Raw genomic sequence first — 20,987 nt, 5'->3', positions numbered from 1 at the left:
TGCATGTCAAGGTGGAAATAGGTCCATTGTAGAACATCTACTGCCATTGTTTGACATTGATTGTCGGGGACAAAATGGCTGGACAGCAGTGATGAATGCAGCTGTCTGTGCAAAGAAGGATGTTTTCGACCTGCTTGTGTCAAAGGGAGCTGATCTCACATTCACAGATGAAAACAATAATACTGTATTTCATCTTGCATGTAAAGGTGGAAATAGGTCCATTGTAGAACATCTACTGCCATTGTTTGACATTGATTGTCGGGGACAAAATGTCTGGACAGCAGTGATGAATGCAGCTGTCTGTGCAAAGAAGGATGTTTTCGACCTGCTTGTGTCAAAGGGAGCTGATCTCACATTCACAGATGAAAACAATGACACTGTATTTCATCTTGCATGTCAAGGTGGAAATAGGTCCATTGTAGAACATCTACTGCCATTGTTTGACATTTATTGTCGGGGACAAAATGGCTGGACAGCAGTGATGAATGCAGCTTTCTGTGCAAAGAAGGATGTTTTCGACCTGCTTGTGTCAAAGGGAGCTGATCTCACATTCACAGATGAAAAGAATAACACTGTATTTCATCTCGCATGTCAAGGTGGAAATAGGTCCATTGTAGAACATCTACTGCCCTTATTTGACATTGATTGTCGGGGACAAAATGGCTGGACAGCAGTGATGAATGCAGCTCTCTGTGCAAAGAAGGATGTTTTCGACCTGCTTGTGTCAAAGGGAGCTGATCTCACGTTCACAGCTGAAAACAATAATACTGTATTTCATCTGGCATGTAAAGGTGGAAATAGGTCCATAGTAGAACATCTACTGCCATTGTTTGACATTGATTGTCGGGGACAAAATGTCTGGACAGCAGTGATGAATGCAGCTTTCTGTGCAAAGAAGGATGTTTTCGACCTGCTTGTGTCAAAGGGAGCTGATCTCACATTCACAGATGAAAACAATGACACTGTATTTCATCTTGCATGTCAAGGTGGAAATAGGTCCATTGTAGAACATCTACTGCCATTGTTTGACATTGATTGTCGGGGACAAAATGTCTGGACAGCAGTGATGAATGCAGCTTTCTGTGCAAAGAAGGATGTTTTCGACCTGCTTGTGTCAAAGGGAGCTGATCTCACATTCACAGATGAAAAGAATAACACTGTATTTCATCTCGCATGTCAAGGTGGAAATAGGTCCATTGTAGAACATCTACTGCCCTTATTTGACATTGATTGTCGGGGACAAAATGGCTGGACAGCAGTGATGAATGCAGCTTTCTGTGCAAAGAAGGATGTTTTCGACCTGCTTGTGTCAAAGGGAGCTGATCTCACGTTCACAGCTGAAAACAATAATACTGTATTTCATCTGGCATGTAAAGGTGGAAATAGGTCCATAGTAGAACATCTACTGCCATTGTTTGACATTGATTGTCGGGGACAAAATGTCTGGAAAGCAGTGATGAATGCAGCTGTCTGTGCTCAGAAGGATGTTTTCGACCTGTTGGTGTCAAAGGGAGCTGATCTCAGAGTGACAAGTGACAACAATGACACTGTATTTCATCTTGCATGTCAAGGTGGAAAAAGGTCCATTGTAGAACATCTACTGCCATTGTTTGACATAGATTGTCGGGGACAATATAGCTTTACAGCACTGATGAATGCAGCTTTCTGTGCAAAGAAGGATGTTTTCGACCTGCTTGTGTCAAAAGGAGCTGATCTCACACTGACAGATAACTACAATAACACTGTACTTCATCTGGCGTGTGAAGGTGGAAACAGGTTCATTGTAGAACATCTACTGCCCTTATTTGACATAGATTGTCGGGGAATAAATGGCTGGACAGCATTAATGATTGCAGCGGTCAATGCACAGAAGGATATCTTCGACCTGTTGGTGTCAAAGGGGGCTGATCTGACACTGAAAGATGACTACAATGACACTGTACTTCATCTTGCATGTAAAAGTGGATATAGGTCCATTGTCGAATATCTACTGCCCTTATTTGACATTGATAGACGGGGTCCGCGTGGCAGGACAGCAGTGATGATTGCAGCTGACTGTGCTCAGAGGGATGTGTTCGACCTGCTAGTGTCACAGGGAGCTGATCTCACATTCACAGATAAACAAAATAACATGGTATTTCATCTTGCATGTAAAGGTGGAAATAGGTCCATTGTCGAATATCTACTGCCCTTATTTGACATTGATAGACGGGGTCCACGTGGCAGGACAACAGTGATGATTGCAGCTTACTGTGCTCAGAGGGATGTGTTCGACCTGCTTGTGTCAAAGGGAGCTGATCTCACATTGACAGATAAAAACAATAACACTGTATTTCATCTTGCATGTAAAGGTGGAAACAGGTACATTGTGGAACACCTACTGCCATTATTTGACATTGATAGTCGGGGACAAGATGGCTGGACAGCAGTGATGAATGCAGCTTTCTGTGGAAAGAAGGATGTTTTCGACCTGCTTGTGTCAGAGGGAGCTGATCTGGCACTGAAAGATGACCGCAATAACACTGTATTTCATCTTGCATGTCAAGGTGTAAGTTGGTCCATTGTAGAACATATGTTGCCCTTATTTGACATTGATAGTTGAGGACACTGATGAATGCAGCTTTCTGTGCAAAGAAGGATACTTTCGACCTGCTTGAGTCAAAGGGAGCTGATCTCACAGTGACTGATGACAAAAATGACACCGTACTTCATCTTGCATGTAAAGGTGGAAATAGGTCCATTGTAGAACATCTACTGCCCTTATTTGACATTGATTGTCGGGGGAAAAATGCGTCGACAGCAGTTATGATTGCAGCGGTCAATGCACAGAAGGATGTGTTCGATTTGTTGGTGTCAAAGGGAGCTGATCTCACATTCACAGATGAAAACAATAACACTGTTTTTCATCTGGCATGTGAAGGTGGAAATACGTTTATTGTGAAATACGCAGATTGTCAGAATGTTTCTGATTACTTACGTGACACATTTATGGGTATGTGAAAATCCTCCTCTGGAAATCCCGCGTGCTGTTTACAGTGAATACGCCTTTTTATAAAAGTCGGTCACCGGTAGTGATGTCATACGGAAGTAAACATTGATGTACACATTTGGTAATTTCTTTGAGGTGTAAACTTTCACCTTGGCACCCAGTGTGTTCTTTGTTTTTGTCTAGTTTGCATTTTTATCATCGCCTTGATAATCCACAGATATGACGGAAACCTTTTTGTGTAGAGTCACATTATTTATGAGTAGTAAGCAGCACACAAGATGTCGTCACTTATGACGGTGGTGTTAATGCGCTAGTGCAATAATGAGAATAGACAAAATTCATCGGCTCGATGCTGAAAGGTGCGATTTTAGGGTGTGTAAGCAACAGATTACTGCACTCGTGCATGTCAGATACCATTGATCTTACAACTCGTTGTTACAAAGCGTATCTTGTGTCAAAGCGAGCTGATCTCACACTGACACGAATATCTGCTAAAGACAGATGAGGACGAACCTCCTAAGTGTATCCCTTGTGATGAAAGGTTCACCGTCAAGCATCTATACACGACTGGACAGCAATGAATAAGGCAGCTGTCTCTGCACAGAAGGAAGTTTTCGACTTGTTTGTGTCAAAGGAGGCAGATGTCACAATGAGTGATGACCACAATGACACTATATTTCATCTGGTATGTAAAGGTAGGAAATAGGTCCATTGTGGAATATCTAATGTCATTATTTGACATTAACCCTCGGGTACAAGGTGGCTGCATAGCAGTATTACTGGCAGCTTTCCGTGCAAAGAAGGATGTTTTCGACTTATTTGTGTCAAAGGGAGTCGACATTACACTGACCGATGCCTACAGTGTCACTGTACTTTATCTGGCGTGTTGTGAAAGTGGAAATAGGCGTGGAAGTTTGCAACAGGTCCATTGTTGAATATCTACTACAATTATTTGACCTTAGTCATCGCGGAGTAAATGGATGGACAACAGTGATGATGAGGTACATTGTACATAACATGAGCATAAATGGTGTTAGTATATGGTATTAATTACAAACAATTTTATATTTAGTTTATGTTTCACTTTATGGTATATACTGTTTCTACAAGTTATTATGCTGTTGCCTGTAAGTTTGTCGGAGGTGCAGGTCAGATTCGGACTGTAAAGATTACTTTTAGACAATATATCATTGGGGTATCGAACCATTTTTATTCATCATTATTCTTTACAAAGAGCAGGCTTAGCGTGGTTCAGATGTTCTAACCATAAGATATGAACAGAAATTGGAAGATGGAGGAAGATTGAGAAAGCAAGGCGATACTGCAAAAGTCAAGAAACTTTGAAGATTGAAAGCATGTTATTTTAATGTAACTTGTCCTTTAATTGGTAGCATTAGAACCAAAGCTTTCCCTTGGAAGACTTCCACTGCTACCAGTTGTGGACAAAAATGCGTTAAAGCTTTCTTAGATGAACCCTTTCAGTTAGCAAAATGTATAATTGATGCCACTATAATCAGAAGAGTTTATCTATATAGTGAGAATTACGAAAGAATAATGTAAACATGAAATCATCTTTGATTTCATAATATTTCTTGGAATATCATTGTGATGAGTAGAATTATGTGAACTGCTTATTATCTTTGCAATGTCATGCTCACAATATGTACGTGAAATGTAGTGTTGCTTGTATGATGAGTAGAATTACATAGGAACTGTTAAATTACAAAGGAGGTAACACCTTTTGTTGTTTGCGATGACATCTACAAGATATACAAAGTGTGCTGAAATGTAATATAACATCTTTGTGTGTGATTGTTATGAATACTAGTATATTTTGATCATTAGGCGAGGTCAGCTGATTGTAGACCCGGGGTAGAATAGCTCTTCAGCAACCCATGCTTGCCGTAACAGGCGACTATGCTTGTCGTAAAAGGCGACTAACGGGATCGGGTGGTCAGGCTCGCTGACTTGGTTGATGCATGTCATCGGTCCCAATGGCATTGATCGATGCTCATGATGTCAATCACTGGATTGTCTGGTCCAGACTCGATTATTTACTGACTGCCGTCATATACCTAGAATATTGCTGAGTGCGGCGTAAAGCAACAAACAAACAAACACACATACAAACACACAAACAAACAAACAAACAAACAAACAGCTGCCTGTACATGTCACTGGTGGAAAACTATTGTGGCATTCTTGATATGTCAGGGACCGCTTCTGTTTTCTGTACATCGAGCGTTTTGTTTGATTAATGGACACTTAGAAGTATAGGACTTAATACCTCATTAAACATGGTTGCAAAATGATTTTGTTATTGAATTGGTAACGTCGGTTGTCATATGATTTGGTGAGGTTAAATGGTTCATGATGCCTGTTTCTGGTGGGTGGCATTAATGAAATGGTGAAATATGGCTGCTTCTGTTTTGCATGGCATGAAACATCTTTATCGTTTTCTGCATACAGTAAAACAAACGAACGCTAAATACTTAAAGGTAACCAGATAAGCTTCATAACACCAGTCGGACTGACTTCTGCATGATATTATATTTGGAAGTAAAAGTAAAAGAAAGCAGAAATGTGTCATTGTATATACACAGTCATTGTAAATCAGGTATAGAAAGACATGTGACAATGTATGTACGTTCTTGTGAAATAGTAATAGTCAGAAATGTGACATTGTATATATACAGTCTATGTGATTCATTTATAAACAGAAATGTGACATTGTACATATACAGTCTATGTGATTCATTTATAAACAGAAATGTGACATTGTACATATACAGTCTATGTGATTCATTTATAAACAGAAATGTGACATTGTACATATACAGTTTATGTGATTCATTTATAAACAAATGTGACATTGTATACATACAGTCTATGTGATTCATTTATAAACAGAAATGTGACATTGTACATATACAGTCTATGTGATTCATTTATAAACAGAAATGTGACATTGTATATATACAGTCTATGTGATTCATTTATAAACAGAAATGTGACATTGTATATATACAGTCTATGTGATTCATTTATAGACAGAAATGTGACATTGTATATATACAGTTTATGTGATTCATTTATAAACAGAAATGTGACATTGTACATATACAGTTTATGTGATTCATTTATAAACAAATGTGACATTCTATACATACAGTCTATGTGATTCATTTATAAACAGAAATGTGACATTGTACATATACAGTTTATGTGATTCATTTATAAACAAATGTGACATTGTATACATACAGTCTATGTGATTCATTTATAGACAGAAATGTGACATTGTACATATACAGTCTATGTGATTCATTTATAAACAGAAATATGACATTGTATATATACAGTCTATGTGATTCATTTATAAACAGAAATGTGACATTGTACATATACAGTCTATGTGATTCATTTATAAACAGAAATGTGACATTGTATACATACAGTCTATGTGATTCATTTATAAACAGAAATGTGACATTGTATACATACAGTCTATGTGATTCATTTATAGACCGAAATGTGACATTGTACATATACAGTCTATGTGATTCATTTATAAACAGAAATGTGACATTGTATATATACAGTCTATGTGATTCATTTATAAACAGAAATGTGACATTGTACATATACAGTCTATGTGATTCATTTATAAACAGAAATGTGACATTGTATATATACAGTCTATGTGATTCATTTATAGACAGAAATGTGACATTGTATATATACAGTTTATGTGATTAATTTATAAACAGAAATGTGACATTGTACATATACAGTCTATGTGATTCATTTATAAACAGAAATGTGACATTGTATATATACAGTTTATGTGATTAATTTATAAACAGAAATGTGACATTGTACATATACAGTCTATGTGATTCATTTATAAACAGAAATGTGACATTGTATACATACAGTCTATGTGATTCATTTATAAACAGAAATGTGACATTGTACATATACAGTTTATGTGATTCATTTATAAACAAATGTGACATTGTATACATATAGTCTATGTGATTCATTTATAAACAGAAATGTGACATTGTACATATACAGTCTATGTGATTCATTTATAAACAGAAATGTGACATTGTATATATACAGTCTATGTGATTCATTTATAGACAGAAATGTGACATTGTATATATACAGTTTATGTGATTCATTTATAAACAGAAATGTGACATTGTACATATACAGTCTATGTGATTCATTTATAAACAGAAATGTGACATTGTATATATACAGTCTATGTGATTCATTTATAGACAGAAATGTGACATTGTATATATACAGTTTATGTGATTCATTTATAAACAGAAATGTGACATTGTACATATACAGTTTATGTGATTCATTTATAAACAAATGTGACATTGTATATATACAGTCTATGTGATTCATTTATAAACAGAAATGTGACATTGTATATATACAGTCTATGTGATTCATTTATAAACAGAAATGTGACATTGTACATATACAGTCTATGTGATTCATTTATAAACAGAAATGTGACATTGTATATATACAGTCTATGTGATTCATTTATAGACAGAAATGTGACATTGTATATATACAGTTTATGTGATTCATTTATAAACAGAAATGTGACATTGTACATATACAGTTTATGTGATTCATTTATAAACAAATGTGACATTGTATACATACAGTCTATGTGATTCATTTATAAACAGAAATGTGACATTGTACATATACAGTCTATGTGATTCATTTATAAACAGAAATGTGACATTGTATATATACAGTCTATGTGATTCATTTATAGACAGAAATGTGACATTGTATATATACAGTTTATGTGATTAATTTATAAACAGAAATGTGACATTGTACATATACAGTCTATGTGATTCATTTATAAACAGAAATATGACATTGTATATATACAGTCTATGTGATTCATTTATAAACAGAAATGTGACATTGTATATATACAGTCTATGTGATTCATTTATAGACAGAAATGTGACATTGTATATATACAGTTTATGTGATTCATTTATAAACAGAAATGTGACATTGTACATATACAGTTTATGTGATTCATTTATAAACAAATGTGACATTGTATACATACAGTCTATGTGATTCATTTATAAACAGAAATGTGACATTGTACATATACAGTTTATGTGATTCATTTATAAACAGAAATGTGACATTGTATATATACAGTCTATGTGATTCATTTATAGACAGAAATGTGACATTGTATATATACAGTTTATGTGATTCATTTATAAACAGAAATGTGACATTGTACATATACAGTTTATGTGATTCATTTATAAACAAATGTGACATTGTATACATACAGTCTATGTGATTCATTTATAAACAGAAATGTGACATTGTACATATACAGTCTATGTGATTCATTTATAAACAGAAATGTGACATTGTATATATACAGTCTATGTGATTCATTTATAGACAGAAATGTGACATTGTATATATACAGTTTATGTGATTCATTTATAAACAGAAATGTGACATTGTACATATACAGTCTATGTGATTCATTTATAAACAGAAATGTGACATTGTATATATACAGTCTATGTGATTCATTTATAAACAGAAATGTGACATTGTATATATACAGTCTATGTGATTCATTTATAGACAGAAATGTGACATTGTATATATACAGTTTATGTGATTCATTTATAAACAGAAATGTGACATTGTACATATACAGTTTATGTGATTCATTTATAAACAAATGTGACATTGTATACATACAGTCTATGTGATTCATTTATAAACAGAAATGTGACATTGTACATATACAGTCTATGTGATTCATTTATAAACAGAAATGTGACATTGTATATATACAGTCTATGTGATGCATTTATAGACAGAAATGTGACATTGTATATATACAGTTTATGTGATTCATTTATAAACAGAAATGTGACATTGTACATATACAGTCTATGTGATTCATTTATCAACAGAAATGTGACATTGTACATATACAGTCTATGTGATTCATTTATAAAGGGAAATGTGACATTGTATATATACAGTCTATGTGATTCATTTATAGACAGAAATGTGACATTGTACATATACAGTCTATGTGATTCATTTATAAACAGAAATGTGACATTGTATATATACAGTCTATGTGATTCATTTATAAAGGGAAATGTGACATTGTATACATACAGTCTATGTGATTCATTTACAAACAGAAATGTGACATTGTATATATACAGTCTATGTGATTCATTTATAAAGGGAAATGTGACATTGTATACATACAGTTTATGTGATTCATTTATAAACAGAAATGTGACATTGTATACATACAGTCTATGTGATTCATTTATAGACAGAAATGTGACATTGTACATATACAGTCTATGTGATTCATTTATAGACCGAAATGTGACATTGTATACATACAGTCTATGTGATTCATTTATAAACAGAAATGTGACATTGTACATATACAGTCTATGTGATTCATTTATAAACAGAAATGTGACATTGTATATATACAGTCTATGTGATTCATTTACAAACAGAAATGTGACATTGTACATATACAGTCTATGTGATTCATTTATAAACAGAAATGTGACATTGTATACATACAGTCTATGTGATTCATTTATAAACAGAAATGTGACATTGTACATATACAGTCTATGTGATTCATTTATAAACAGAAATATGACATTGTATACATACAGTCTATGTGATTCATTTATAAACAGAAATGTAACATTGTACATATACAGTCTATGTGATTCATTTATAAACAGAAATGTGACATTGTATATATACAGTCTATGTGATTCATTTATAAACAGAAATGTGACATTGTACATATACAGTCTATGTGATTCATTTATAAACAGAAATGTGACATTGTATACATACAGTCTATGTGATTCATTTATAAACAGAAATGTGACATTGTACATATACAGTCTATGTGATTCATTTATAAACAGAAATGTGACATTGTACATATACAGTCTATGTGATTCATTTATAAACAGAAATGTGACATTATATATATACAGTTTATGTGATTCATTTATAAACAGAAATGTGACATTATATATATACAGTTTATGTGATTCATTTATAAACAGAAATGTGACATTTTTTACATACAGTCTATGTGATGCATTTATAAACAGAAATGTGACATTGTACATATACAGTCTATGTGATTCATTTATAAACAGAAATGTGACATTGTATACATACAGTCTATGTGATTCATTTATAAACAGAAATGTGACATTGTACATATACAGTCTATGTGATTCATTTATAGACGGAAATGTGACATTGTATATATACTCTTTGTGAATAAGTTATATACGGAAATATAGCATTGTATAAACACTCTATGTGATTTAGTTAAAGACTGAAATTTGACACTGTACATATAGTCATTGTTATTATCACGGCGTGTAAGCTTAATGTGTGAGGAAAGCCCGAAGTGATGCAGGTCTCAAACGTTTACCACTTCGGTGAAACCCACGAGCACGGATATGGTGCTGACAAACCTAGAAACATGATCGGGGCGAACCGGGATTCGGTCATTGTTATTAAGTTACGGTTATAAATGTGATATGATATATACACTCTATGTGATTCCGTTATAGACAGAAATTTGACACTAGATATAGTCATTGTTAGTAAGTTATAGGTATAAATTTGACATTGTACATATACTCTTTCTGAATCAGTATACGGAAATGTAACACTGTATATATGGTCAATGTTATTAAAATATTGACAGAACTTTGACATTGAATAAACTTTCCAACTCTTTGTGATTCAATTATAGACATATGACACATTGCATACTGAACAACAAAAGTTCCTGTGACATTGAATTGGATCAATGCAAAGTTATGTTTTTTTACCAAATCTGAAACAATTTCGGTCTGCAACAGATAAAGGACTCCCTGTAAGTGTTCAAATGGTTTAATTTGCCATACTGACTTCAGAAAATGCGTGATTTCATAAAAAACATGTCAATTTACAAATCAACAGCGTGTGTGTCCACCTCTGGTTGCGATGCAAGGAACACATCTTCGTCTCATGGAATGGACCAGGCGTCGCACAAAGTCCTGTGGGATATCTGTCCATATCTGCTGGAGCATGTTGAGAAGTTCCTGGAGTGTCTGTGGAACACGTGGTTGACGTCGGAGGCGCCGATCCGTCTCATCCCACATGTGCTCGATTGGTGAGAGATCAGGGGAGCGAGCCGGCTAGGGGGATGACATTCACGTTTGTTTTGTTGAAGAGATTCCTGAACAAGTCGAGCAACATGAGGCCGGGCGTTGTCATGTTGAAAGGTAATGCCTGGGCCATGACGTCGCAAAAACGGTAGAACAACACGGTCGTCGCGGTAGCGCTGTCCATTGAGATTTCCCTCTACTTGTATCAAACGGGCCCTCTGTCTTGCTGTAATCCCATCTCATACCATAACGCTGCCGCCCCCTAACCGATCGTCTTCCATGACACAATGATTGATGTAACGTTCACCTCGACGTCGGAACACTCGAATCCGTCCATGGCTGTGGCTGAGGTGAAAACGAGACTCGTCAGTGAATAGAACTTGTTCCCACTGCATGGGTGTCCAGCGTAGATGCTGTCTGCACCACTGCAGAAATGCTTGAGCGTGGTTTCCTGTCAAAATGGGACGTCTGGCGGGTCTTCTGGCGACAATCCCTGCACATCTGAGGCGCCGACGTACGGTTTATGAAGATATTCGTCGAAGGCAAGGGATGCTTCTTGCGGTCACTGTTGCTGGCTGGAATCGATTTCGTAGGTGTGTTGTTCGAATCCAGTTGTCTTGTCGATTATTGGTTACGCGTGGCCTGCCACTCCGAGGATGGTCTCTGACTGTATTCGTCTGTTGCCAACGTTGCCATAATCACCAAATGGTGTTTTTGGACGTTACACTGTCTTGCAACATCACGTTGACTTGATCCTGCTTCAAGCATACCAATGACTCGCAGACGCTAATTTTCGGACTGGCGTGGCATTTCGTAATGTTGAATAATTGCGTAATTTTGTTGTTTTTCTGAGTGGTTGTTGTCAACACGATGCTTAACAATGCATATGGAATCCCGTTGACGCACATGTTATTTATACCCACTCGTGGGTATTAAAATGCATGGGGCTTGCATAAAAGTCAGCTTTTGCATGGAATGCATGCTTTTCTGTAGCAGTTGCCTTTTTTATGACTTGCTTCCATACATGTACTATAATTTTGAAAACCAAACTTTACTTGTTTGAAAAATACACTAAAATATTGGAATCACAGGAATTTTTTGTTGTTGTTGAGTATATATACACGGTCATTGTAGATCAGAAAAAAGGAAATGTGTGATTTGTATAAACACTTTTGTGATTTAATTGGTGACAGAAATATGACATTCTATATACAATCTTTGTGATTCAGTAAAAGACAGAAATATGACATTGTATAAATACTCTTTGTTATTCAATTATAGACAGAAAAATGACTCTGTACATATAGTCATTATATAGGTTAAAATAACAGGCAGAAATGTAATATTGTCCTTTGTTAGGGGGACACTTGGTAATTGTTCTTCAGTTAAAGCACGTTACATTCCAGTCGTTGTGTATCAGGTATAGACTGACGTAAGATATTGTCCTCTATTTGATAGCGTTAGAACCAGACCTCCACTTCTACCAGTTGTGAACAAAATTTTCCAAGATCATCCCTTTCAGATCAGAAAAAAATGTCGTGAATTTGTAATGAATGTAAGCCTCACGAAGAGACTATAAAATAATATGAACGTGGCATCATCTTGGATTACATTATCCTTGTTGGAATATCATTGTTATGAGTAGAATTTTGTAAACTGTTTATTATCTTTAATACGTCATCCTCACAATATAGATGTGAAGTTTATAATTGCTTGTATTTGTCATGTTTTGATCTTATGCTACATGACCAAGGGGGGTAACCCGTTTGTTGTTTGCGATTAGGTACAAGGTATAGGAAGTGTACAGGAAGACTCCCTTTGCCCCTTAGTGTAATGTAAATTATTTGTGTGCGGTTGTTTTGATAATAGTTTTGAATATTACATGTACTTTATACTGAAGGACAGTGAAACTGAATACATCTTGTGTTTGATATGATATTTATCACTATTATATACTCACACGCAAGAGAAACGCAAGTCGAGTGTGCAGTATACATCTTTTTTATTTTCAACAGTGACGGCAAGAAATACTAATAGGGCGAGATGGTCAAACATTTGACTGAAGAAGTTTAGTGAACTGAAAGGCAGATGACATAATTATTTTTCTTCAGTTTCGGGTCAATACCTGGTCATCGGGTCATCTCCTGTATATTGAGTGGATCAGACGATTTTTGAAGGCCTAGGGATCCTCCTGCACACATCCAGAGCAGCTGTGCGTAGTTCATCGGCAGTTGTAGGGACTGGGCGCACATTGTGCAGACGCCTTTGAACCTCATCCCACAAGTGTCCGATGGGGTTCAGATCAGGGCTGAGGGCTGGCCAAGGTAGGTTTGCAGAAAGGCCATGGTAGCTGCTGGAAAATGTGTTGTTGATGTTGTGCAAAAAATGGAACAACGTGGGGTCTGATCACTTGGCCGATATACCGCTGAGCAGTGACGCCGTGTCCCCGACCTTGACCAACATTCAGAAAGCACATAGGTCTAAGCCTCACATTAAGTCCAATCCCTGGCCATATTAATTCTGACTCTTCCGTCTGCATGGGAGACACAAAAGCGACTTTCATCAGAGAAGATGAAAAGCTTCCACTCACGATGACGCCAATTACGATGACCCTGTGCCCACTGAAGTCGTGCCTGTCGATGCCGTGGTTGGAGAACAGGACTACGTGCTGGTCGGCGACATCTGAGGTTGTTGGAACGGATACGTCGGATCACAGTGCCCAGGCTAATGTGTCCATTATGTGTTCCTATGGTCTGTCGATCACTTTCACTTGCAGTTAGCAACGGATGTCGCTGTTGTTGACGGGTAATCTGCCGATCTTGTCGAGGTGTGGTGACCCTAGGACGACCGCTCCGAGGAAGGTCATCTGTGGTCTGTGTAGCATTGTATCGATGCAGGAGACTGTAAATTGTGCTTGTGTTAACGTTGAAATGACGGGCAACATCTTGGACAGACTCTCCAGCTTCCAAACGTCCGATAGCCTTGTTTCTCTGAATTTGAGTTAGGCGTGGCATTGTTGACCAAGGAGTGGTAGGTCCAAGAATCGGCCACAGTTTTATACCCACTACAATTCGTGACAGTTCGTGCATTTTCGATTTCCCGAGAAATGGGTGCATGATACCCACATATTCATTGAAATGGTGCGTTTTGGCGATTCGTTTATTATGTTGCGTTTTAATGAGGCTTCACTACATGCTAAAACTGGTATCAATTTATGGTTCCGTGTTTGTTACCGATTTGCTTAAAACCACTTGCGTTTGTTTTGCGTGTGAGTATATATATTCATTAACATGCCAAACAAAAATACCTAAAGAGCAAAAATGACGAGAGAATATACAATGAGACGTGTATTCAAAATTAGAGGTTAGAAAATAACATCCAGCAATTTTCTTCCTTCTTTTTGTGTTCGGACATCAATGGATAAATTAATGAATAAATCATTGAGAATGTTTCATCAACTATTGTAGTCATGATATATTAATTCGTTCTTATTGTGCTTAAGTGCAATAATAACACATAGGGTTTGCGTGGGCCCGTTTGAGTTCTTCTCAAATCGTTATGAAGCATGGATGAGACCTTAGTTCTTCCATGTTGCATCAACTATTGTAATTATGTTTTATTAATTCGTTCTTATTGTGCTTCTGTGCAATCATAACACACAAGGTTTGAGTGGGCCCGTTTGAGTTCTTCTCAAATCATTATGAAGCATGGATGAGACGTTAGGACTTGCATCTTTCTAAAGGTAGGCTAAAACGCTGAGTTCAAGAATAAAGGATCTAAATGATCAGAACCAACGCTTCTGAATGTATTCGTTCCCCCTGTAATTTGTCAGCAGTTCGTTAGTGTTTCTGTCATTTCTGGAATACGGTGTGTAAACTGTATGAACGTCAAATTGTGTCGTTCTTGTAAGTAGTTCGTTAGTGTTTCTGTCATTTCTGGATTACGGTGTGTAAACTGTATGAACGTCAAATTGTGTCGTTCTTGTAAGCAGTTCTTTAGTGTTAACGTCATTTCTTGAATACGGTGTGTAAAATGTATGGACGTCAAATTGTGTCCTTCTTGTAAGCAGTTCATAAGTGTTTCCGTCATTTCTGGAATACGGTGTGTAAAATGTATGAACGTCAAATGGTGTCGTTCTTGTAAGCAGTTCGTAAGTGATTACGTCATTTCTGGATTACGGTGTGTAAACTGTATGAACGTCAAATTGTGTCGTTCTTGTCAGCAGTTCGTAAGTGTTTACGTCATTTCTGGATTATGGTGTGTAAACTGTATGAACGTCAAATTGTGTCGTTCTTGTCAGCAGTTCGTAAGTGTTTCTGTCATTTCTGGATTACGGTGTGTAAACTGTATGAACGTCAAATTGTGTCGTTCTTGTCAGCAGTTCGTAAGTGTTTACGTCATTTCTGGAATACGGTGTGTAAACTGTATGAACGTCAAATTATGTCGTTCTTGTAAGTAGTTCGTTAGTGTTTCTGTCATTTCTGGATTACGGTGTGTAAACTGTATGAACGTCAAATTGTGTCGTTCTTGTCAGCAGTTCGTTAGTGTTTCTGTCATTTCTGGATTACGGTGTGTAAACTGTATGAACGTCAAATTGTGTCGTTCTTGTCAGCAGTTCGTTAGTGTTTACGTCATTTCTGGATTACGGTGTGTAAACTTTATGAACGTCAAATTGTGTCGTTCTTGTCAGCAGTTCGTAAGTGTTTCTGTCATTTCTGGAATACGGTGTGTAAACTGTATGAACGTCAAATTGTGTCGTTCTTTTAGGCAGTTCGTAAGTGTTTACGTCATTTCTGGAATACGGTGTGTAAACTGTATGAACGTCAAATTGTGTCGTTCTTTTAGGCAGTTCGTAAGTGTTTCTGTCATTTCTGGAATACGGTGTGTAAACTGTATGAACGTCAAATTGTGTCGCTCTTGTCAGCAGTTCGTAAGTGTTTTCGTCATTTCTGGAATACGTTGTGTAAACTGTATAAACGTCAAATTGTGTCGTTCTTGTCAGCAGTTCGTAGGTGTTTACGTCATTTCTGGAATACGGTGTGTAAATGTATGAACGTCAAATTGTGTCGTTCTTGTCAGCAGTTCGTAAGTGTTTCTGTCATTTCTGGATTACGGTGTGTAAAATGTATGAACGTCAAATTGTGTCGTTCTTGTCAGCAGTTCGTAGGTGTTTACGTCATTTCTGGAATACGGTGTGTAAATGTATGAACGTCAAATTGTGTCGTTCAAACAACCTCTGAGCAAGAGTCGCATGGCGCTATTGGAAGAAAGAGCATGGATCTCAAAAGTTGTCAAATAGAGACACCACAAGCTTGAGCTGTTACAATATTGCCTGACAAGTTGAACATTGGAAAGTTGAAGTCATCCCTCTTGTCATAATCTTGCGAAGTGTTGTTTGTTACCTAAATCTTTACGCCTAGATCTACATAGGAACATATAAAGCTGTATCACTTGTCTCCTTTATATCTAGTTTAGGTGGGTAAATCAGTGGAGGGGATTTGGCAATATGAATGTTATTGAACGATATCAGATCATCGTTATACCTGAAGCTAAGGTAAAATATCTTGGCCAACTTCACTTATTTTGATTTTGCCAGTCAGAACAGAAAATCAGCAAGAAGGGGAGCACAATGGTGCTCATGGCGATGCCTACTGTTTGACTAAATGTCTAACCCCAATGTTAAGCATAGATCAATGTCAGATCCAGACCACAGTTCCCAATGTGTTGAGTTGCCTCCTGTATCTGCCCGTATCTGTCCCTGCGGGTTTCATCACATTTAACCATATGTGACTCACATGACAAGGGGATATAAATGCGCGATGATGTAACTGGGTCGCTGATCAAGCAGCTTCAAACATGATTGGTTGGTTGGTTTGTAGTTTAACGCCGCACTCAGTAATATTCCAGCTGTATGACGGCGGTCTGTAAATAATGTACCGGACAGACAATCCAGTGATTGACATCACGAGCATCGATCCACGCAATTGGGATCGATGACATGCATCAACGAAGTCAGCGAGCCTGACCACCCGATCCTGTCAGAAAAAATATCCCCCCCCAAAAAAACAAAACCACAACAACTAAAAAAAAACAACAACAAAAAACAACCCAAGTACATATGCTATTACCGACAATCTGAAATAAAAATATCACAGATTTGAACTTCAAGCATGTAGAAACAGTCTGCTTTAAGGACCGTTTATTACCTAGAACAGTTGCGGGGAATGAGCTCCGGGATCTCCACGCCTTCAAAAACAAACACAGAGGATCTCAGGGAAAGAAGGAATGTTTAATATATATGATAAGAAAAGGTAACAAACATATCCGTAGGGCAGATTTCATTTGCCGGAACAGGAACTAGTTACTTGGGGCTAAGTCTGGGCTGTACAGTTAAATCACCCACCCTACAGCCCAGACTTAGCCCCCAGTGACTATTTCCTGTTCCGGCAAATGAATTCTGCCCTCCGTGGAAGACACTTCCAGGATGACGAGGACATAAAGGCTGCCACAGATGCGTGGTTAGAGGGCCAATCTGCGGATTTCTATAAAAGTGGTATTAAAAGCTTGAAGGACAAATGGAATAAGTGTTTTGAGGTGAATGGAGATTATATTGAAAAATAAAAGTGCAAAAGATATTCTGCGACTTGGTCTTATATTGAAGTTTCAAAACTTATTGAACGCCCCTCGCACACGCAGTACAGTGATTCATCTGTCATCATCCCAAATCACAGAATTCAGGAAATGAGTGCTTTAAATGTCATTTTAATGGATCAGTTTCACAGAGGTAACCCCTTAAGAGATGGCATGGGATGTCATTCATGTATAGAATTCAGGAAATGAGAGCTTTAAATGTCATTTCAATGGATCAGTTTCACAGAGGTAACCCCTTAAGAGATGGCATGGGTTGTCATTCATGTACAGAATTCAGGAAATGAGAGCTTTAAATGTCATTTCAATGGATCAGTTTCACAGAGGTAACCCCTTAAGAGATTGCATGAGACGTGCGCCATGTATTTGTGGCCATGTCTTGATTCTACACAGTCCTCATCCACCCCAACAAACATATGTGATGGTTCACCAGGCTTCCAAGCTTCAATGTTGGTGAGAGGTTCTCCATCTGTCCAGTAGAAAGTATCATTCTTGAAAACATCCTTCAGACCAATCCACATCCAATCAACTGCAAAAAAGAAGAAGACAACAAAACACTACTCAACAGTGTAGTATATTTATACATGAGTGAGTGAATGAGTGAGTGAGTGGGTGGATGGGTGCTTGGGTGTGTGTGTGAGTGAGTGAGTGAGTGAGTGAGTGGGTGTTTGGATGGGTGGATGAGTGGGTGAGTGAGTGAGTGCCACTGTCCCTATCTGGAATCGCCTTTTAACTTCCCATATATATTTAAAAAATTATAGTTACTGTAGTTTATTTATTTATGAGTGAGTGAGTGAGTGAGTGGAAATGTGAGTGAGTGGAAGGGTGAGTGAGTGAGTGAGTGAGTGAGTGCCACTGTCCCTATCTGGTATCACCTTTTAACTTCCCATATATATTTGAAAACTATAGTTACTGTAGTATATTTATGAGTGAGTGAGTGAGTGAGTGAGTGAGTCCCATTGTTCCTATCTGTTATCGCCTATTAACTTCCCATATATATTTGAAAACCAAAGTTACTGAGGAGACGAGGTGTACGTGAAGTCTTGACAAGTCACTGTAATGTTAATCGAATGCATGATCAGACCTTTACAAAGCTTGACCATCTAACTGCCAAACTTGGCAAAGAAAATATCAAGCACGAATATTCAGGTGTCTGTGAAGAATTGTTCTTTCTTGACTTACCTCTCCCAAACTTTATGTCCACAAGCCTTTTTTTCTTTCTTGAATCCATCTTTACCAGTGATGCACCTTCGGACTGACAGACACGAAGGGCGTCATGCCAGTATTTGCCCTTGAGATGCTTCTTGATATAAGTCACGATCTGACCAACCTGAATGCGGCGGTAACCTTTAGGCATACCTGTCCAAAATGGAGATGAAATACAGACATACATACACCTTTTATGCATGACACTACCACTGAAAAGGCGACTATGTTTGTCGTAAGAGGCGACTAACGGGATCGGGTGGTCAGGCTTGCTGACCTGGTTCATGCATGTCATCGATCCCAATTGCTTGGATCGATGCTGATGATGTCAATCAATGGAATGTCTGTCCAGACTCGATTATTTACAGACCGCCGTCATATAGCTGGGCTATTGCTGAGTGCGGCGTTAAACAACAACCAAACAAACATTATGTTAGTTGAATGATGCACTTCACCTGCCTTTATCACATATGGGGGGCCATTCGAGATAAACATAAAGGTTGGGAGAGGTAAGTCAAGAAAGAACAATTCCTCACAGACACCTGAATATTCGTGGTTGATATTTTCTTTGCCGATTTTTGGGTGGAGCATAATCCATTTATTATCATCAGCGAAGACGAGATTGAGAAAGACGTTTTCCTTGGTTCTTTATCCAAAACAGCATTTAAATCTCCTTGGTACAACAGTAGGCGTCATAGATAGAACTCATTTTTGCTTGTTGGTGTAAATCATACAACTTGCCTTCCATACCAAGTTGATCAAATCTTTCTCAGTCTCCAAGATCAGAAATTGCGATTGTGTAATTGTTCCTGTATTGTATTGTGTAAGGTGATGTGTTCAGGGGACCCCAGAATCAAGCATTATTTATAATATGAAGTGACACACTCAAATATCCTATTTGTACAGATTGATGTTTTATCTCTAATGCAGAAACTTGGGGTTCTGTAATAATACCTTGTCTTTAATTCTAATATTGTAATGATGAGAAAGATTCTGTTCTACCACTATTGTAATTTTATCTTTGACTGGAATAGCTGTTAGTAGAATGTAAGGACTTTCGCATTGAATATAATCTGTTTGGAGCTAGATGGATGCACAGCTCTCGAAAGCGAACTAAATTGGGTAATTTAAATCCATGCGCTGATGTGTTGGGTTCAACTTTCTCTTTCTTGTATAATCCAAGTGTATTTGTCAAGTCTGTATCAAGGTTTTTAAAATATTTTCCACTATTTGAATCCAGTGCTCCATTTGACTCATTTTGTGTGATACTTTCTCCATTGAGTGTGCATACCGTAATATCCACCAGGTATAGCATGTTATTCCTTATCTATTAGAACTGTGAAGATTACGGGGTAGAATAGCTCTTCAGCAACCCATGCTTGCCATAAAAGGCGACTATGCTTGTCGTAAAAGGCGACTAACGGGATCGGGTGGTCAGGCTCGCTGACTTGGTTGATGCATGTCATCGATCCAAACTGCGTGGATCGATGTTCATGATGTCAATCACTGGATTGTCTGGTCCAGACTCGATTATTTACAGACCGCCGTCATATAGCTGGAATATTGCTGAGTGCGGCGTAAAACAACAAACCAACCAATCCTTATCTATTAATAACGTATTATAACTCCATGCAGCACTTATATTGGTCCACTGTTGGTAATGTGTCATAACACAGAGAGCGACTTCAAGTTGTCCCCTTGAGTTTTCAACAGCATGAAGCAAGATAGACACAATTTTTATGGATAACAACTTCTTTAATACTGTGAAAAGCGACGTTTCGGTATAGATCCTTATACCGTTGTCAAGCAAGACTGAATGAGGGACACAGTGCAGAATATATATAGTAGGTGGAGGATATTCTGCACTGTGTCCC

At 37.3% G+C, this 20,987-nt stretch overlaps 2 protein-coding genes across 2 annotated transcripts; one reads left to right on the top strand and one right to left on the bottom strand.

Annotated features, from left to right (window-relative positions):
* The first annotated feature begins 91 nt into the window (after positions 1–91).
* Positions 92–2,602, top strand: LOC125379310 (serine/threonine-protein phosphatase 6 regulatory ankyrin repeat subunit A-like). Its single transcript, XM_048395586.1, has one exon. The coding sequence runs from the start codon at positions 92–94 to the stop codon at positions 2,600–2,602; it is 2,511 nt and encodes an 836-aa protein (XP_048251543.1).
* Positions 2,603–18,206: 15,604 nt separating this feature from the next.
* Positions 18,207–19,264, bottom strand: LOC125379309 (CD209 antigen-like protein E). Its single transcript, XM_048395585.1, has 2 exons — positions 19,090–19,264; positions 18,207–18,436 (listed from the first exon to the last, which is right to left on the bottom strand). The coding sequence occupies exons 1-2, from the start codon at positions 19,262–19,264 to the stop codon at positions 18,207–18,209; spliced, it is 405 nt and encodes a 134-aa protein (XP_048251542.1).
* Positions 19,265–20,987: the final 1,723 nt, after the last annotated feature.

Source organism: Haliotis rufescens, unplaced genomic scaffold, assembly GCF_023055435.1.
Source record: "Haliotis rufescens isolate VD_foot unplaced genomic scaffold, xgHalRufe1.0.p SCAF_14, whole genome shotgun sequence".
NCBI lineage: Eukaryota > Metazoa > Mollusca > Gastropoda > Lepetellida > Haliotidae > Haliotis > Haliotis rufescens.
This window is presented reverse-complemented; position numbering and strand designations above follow the sequence as displayed.

Coding starts and splice junctions, on each gene's coding strand:
- LOC125379310 (XM_048395586.1), top strand. CDS start 92: ATGAATGCAGCTGTCTGTGCAAAGAAGGATGTTTTCGACCTGCTTGTG.
- LOC125379309 (XM_048395585.1), bottom strand. CDS start 19,264: ATGCCTAAAGGTTACCGCCGCATTCAGGTTGGTCAGATCGTGACTTAT. Junction 18,437..19,089: donor GGACATAAAGTTTGGGAGAG/GTAAGTCAAGAA, acceptor TCTTTTTTGCAG/TTGATTGGATGTGGATTGGT.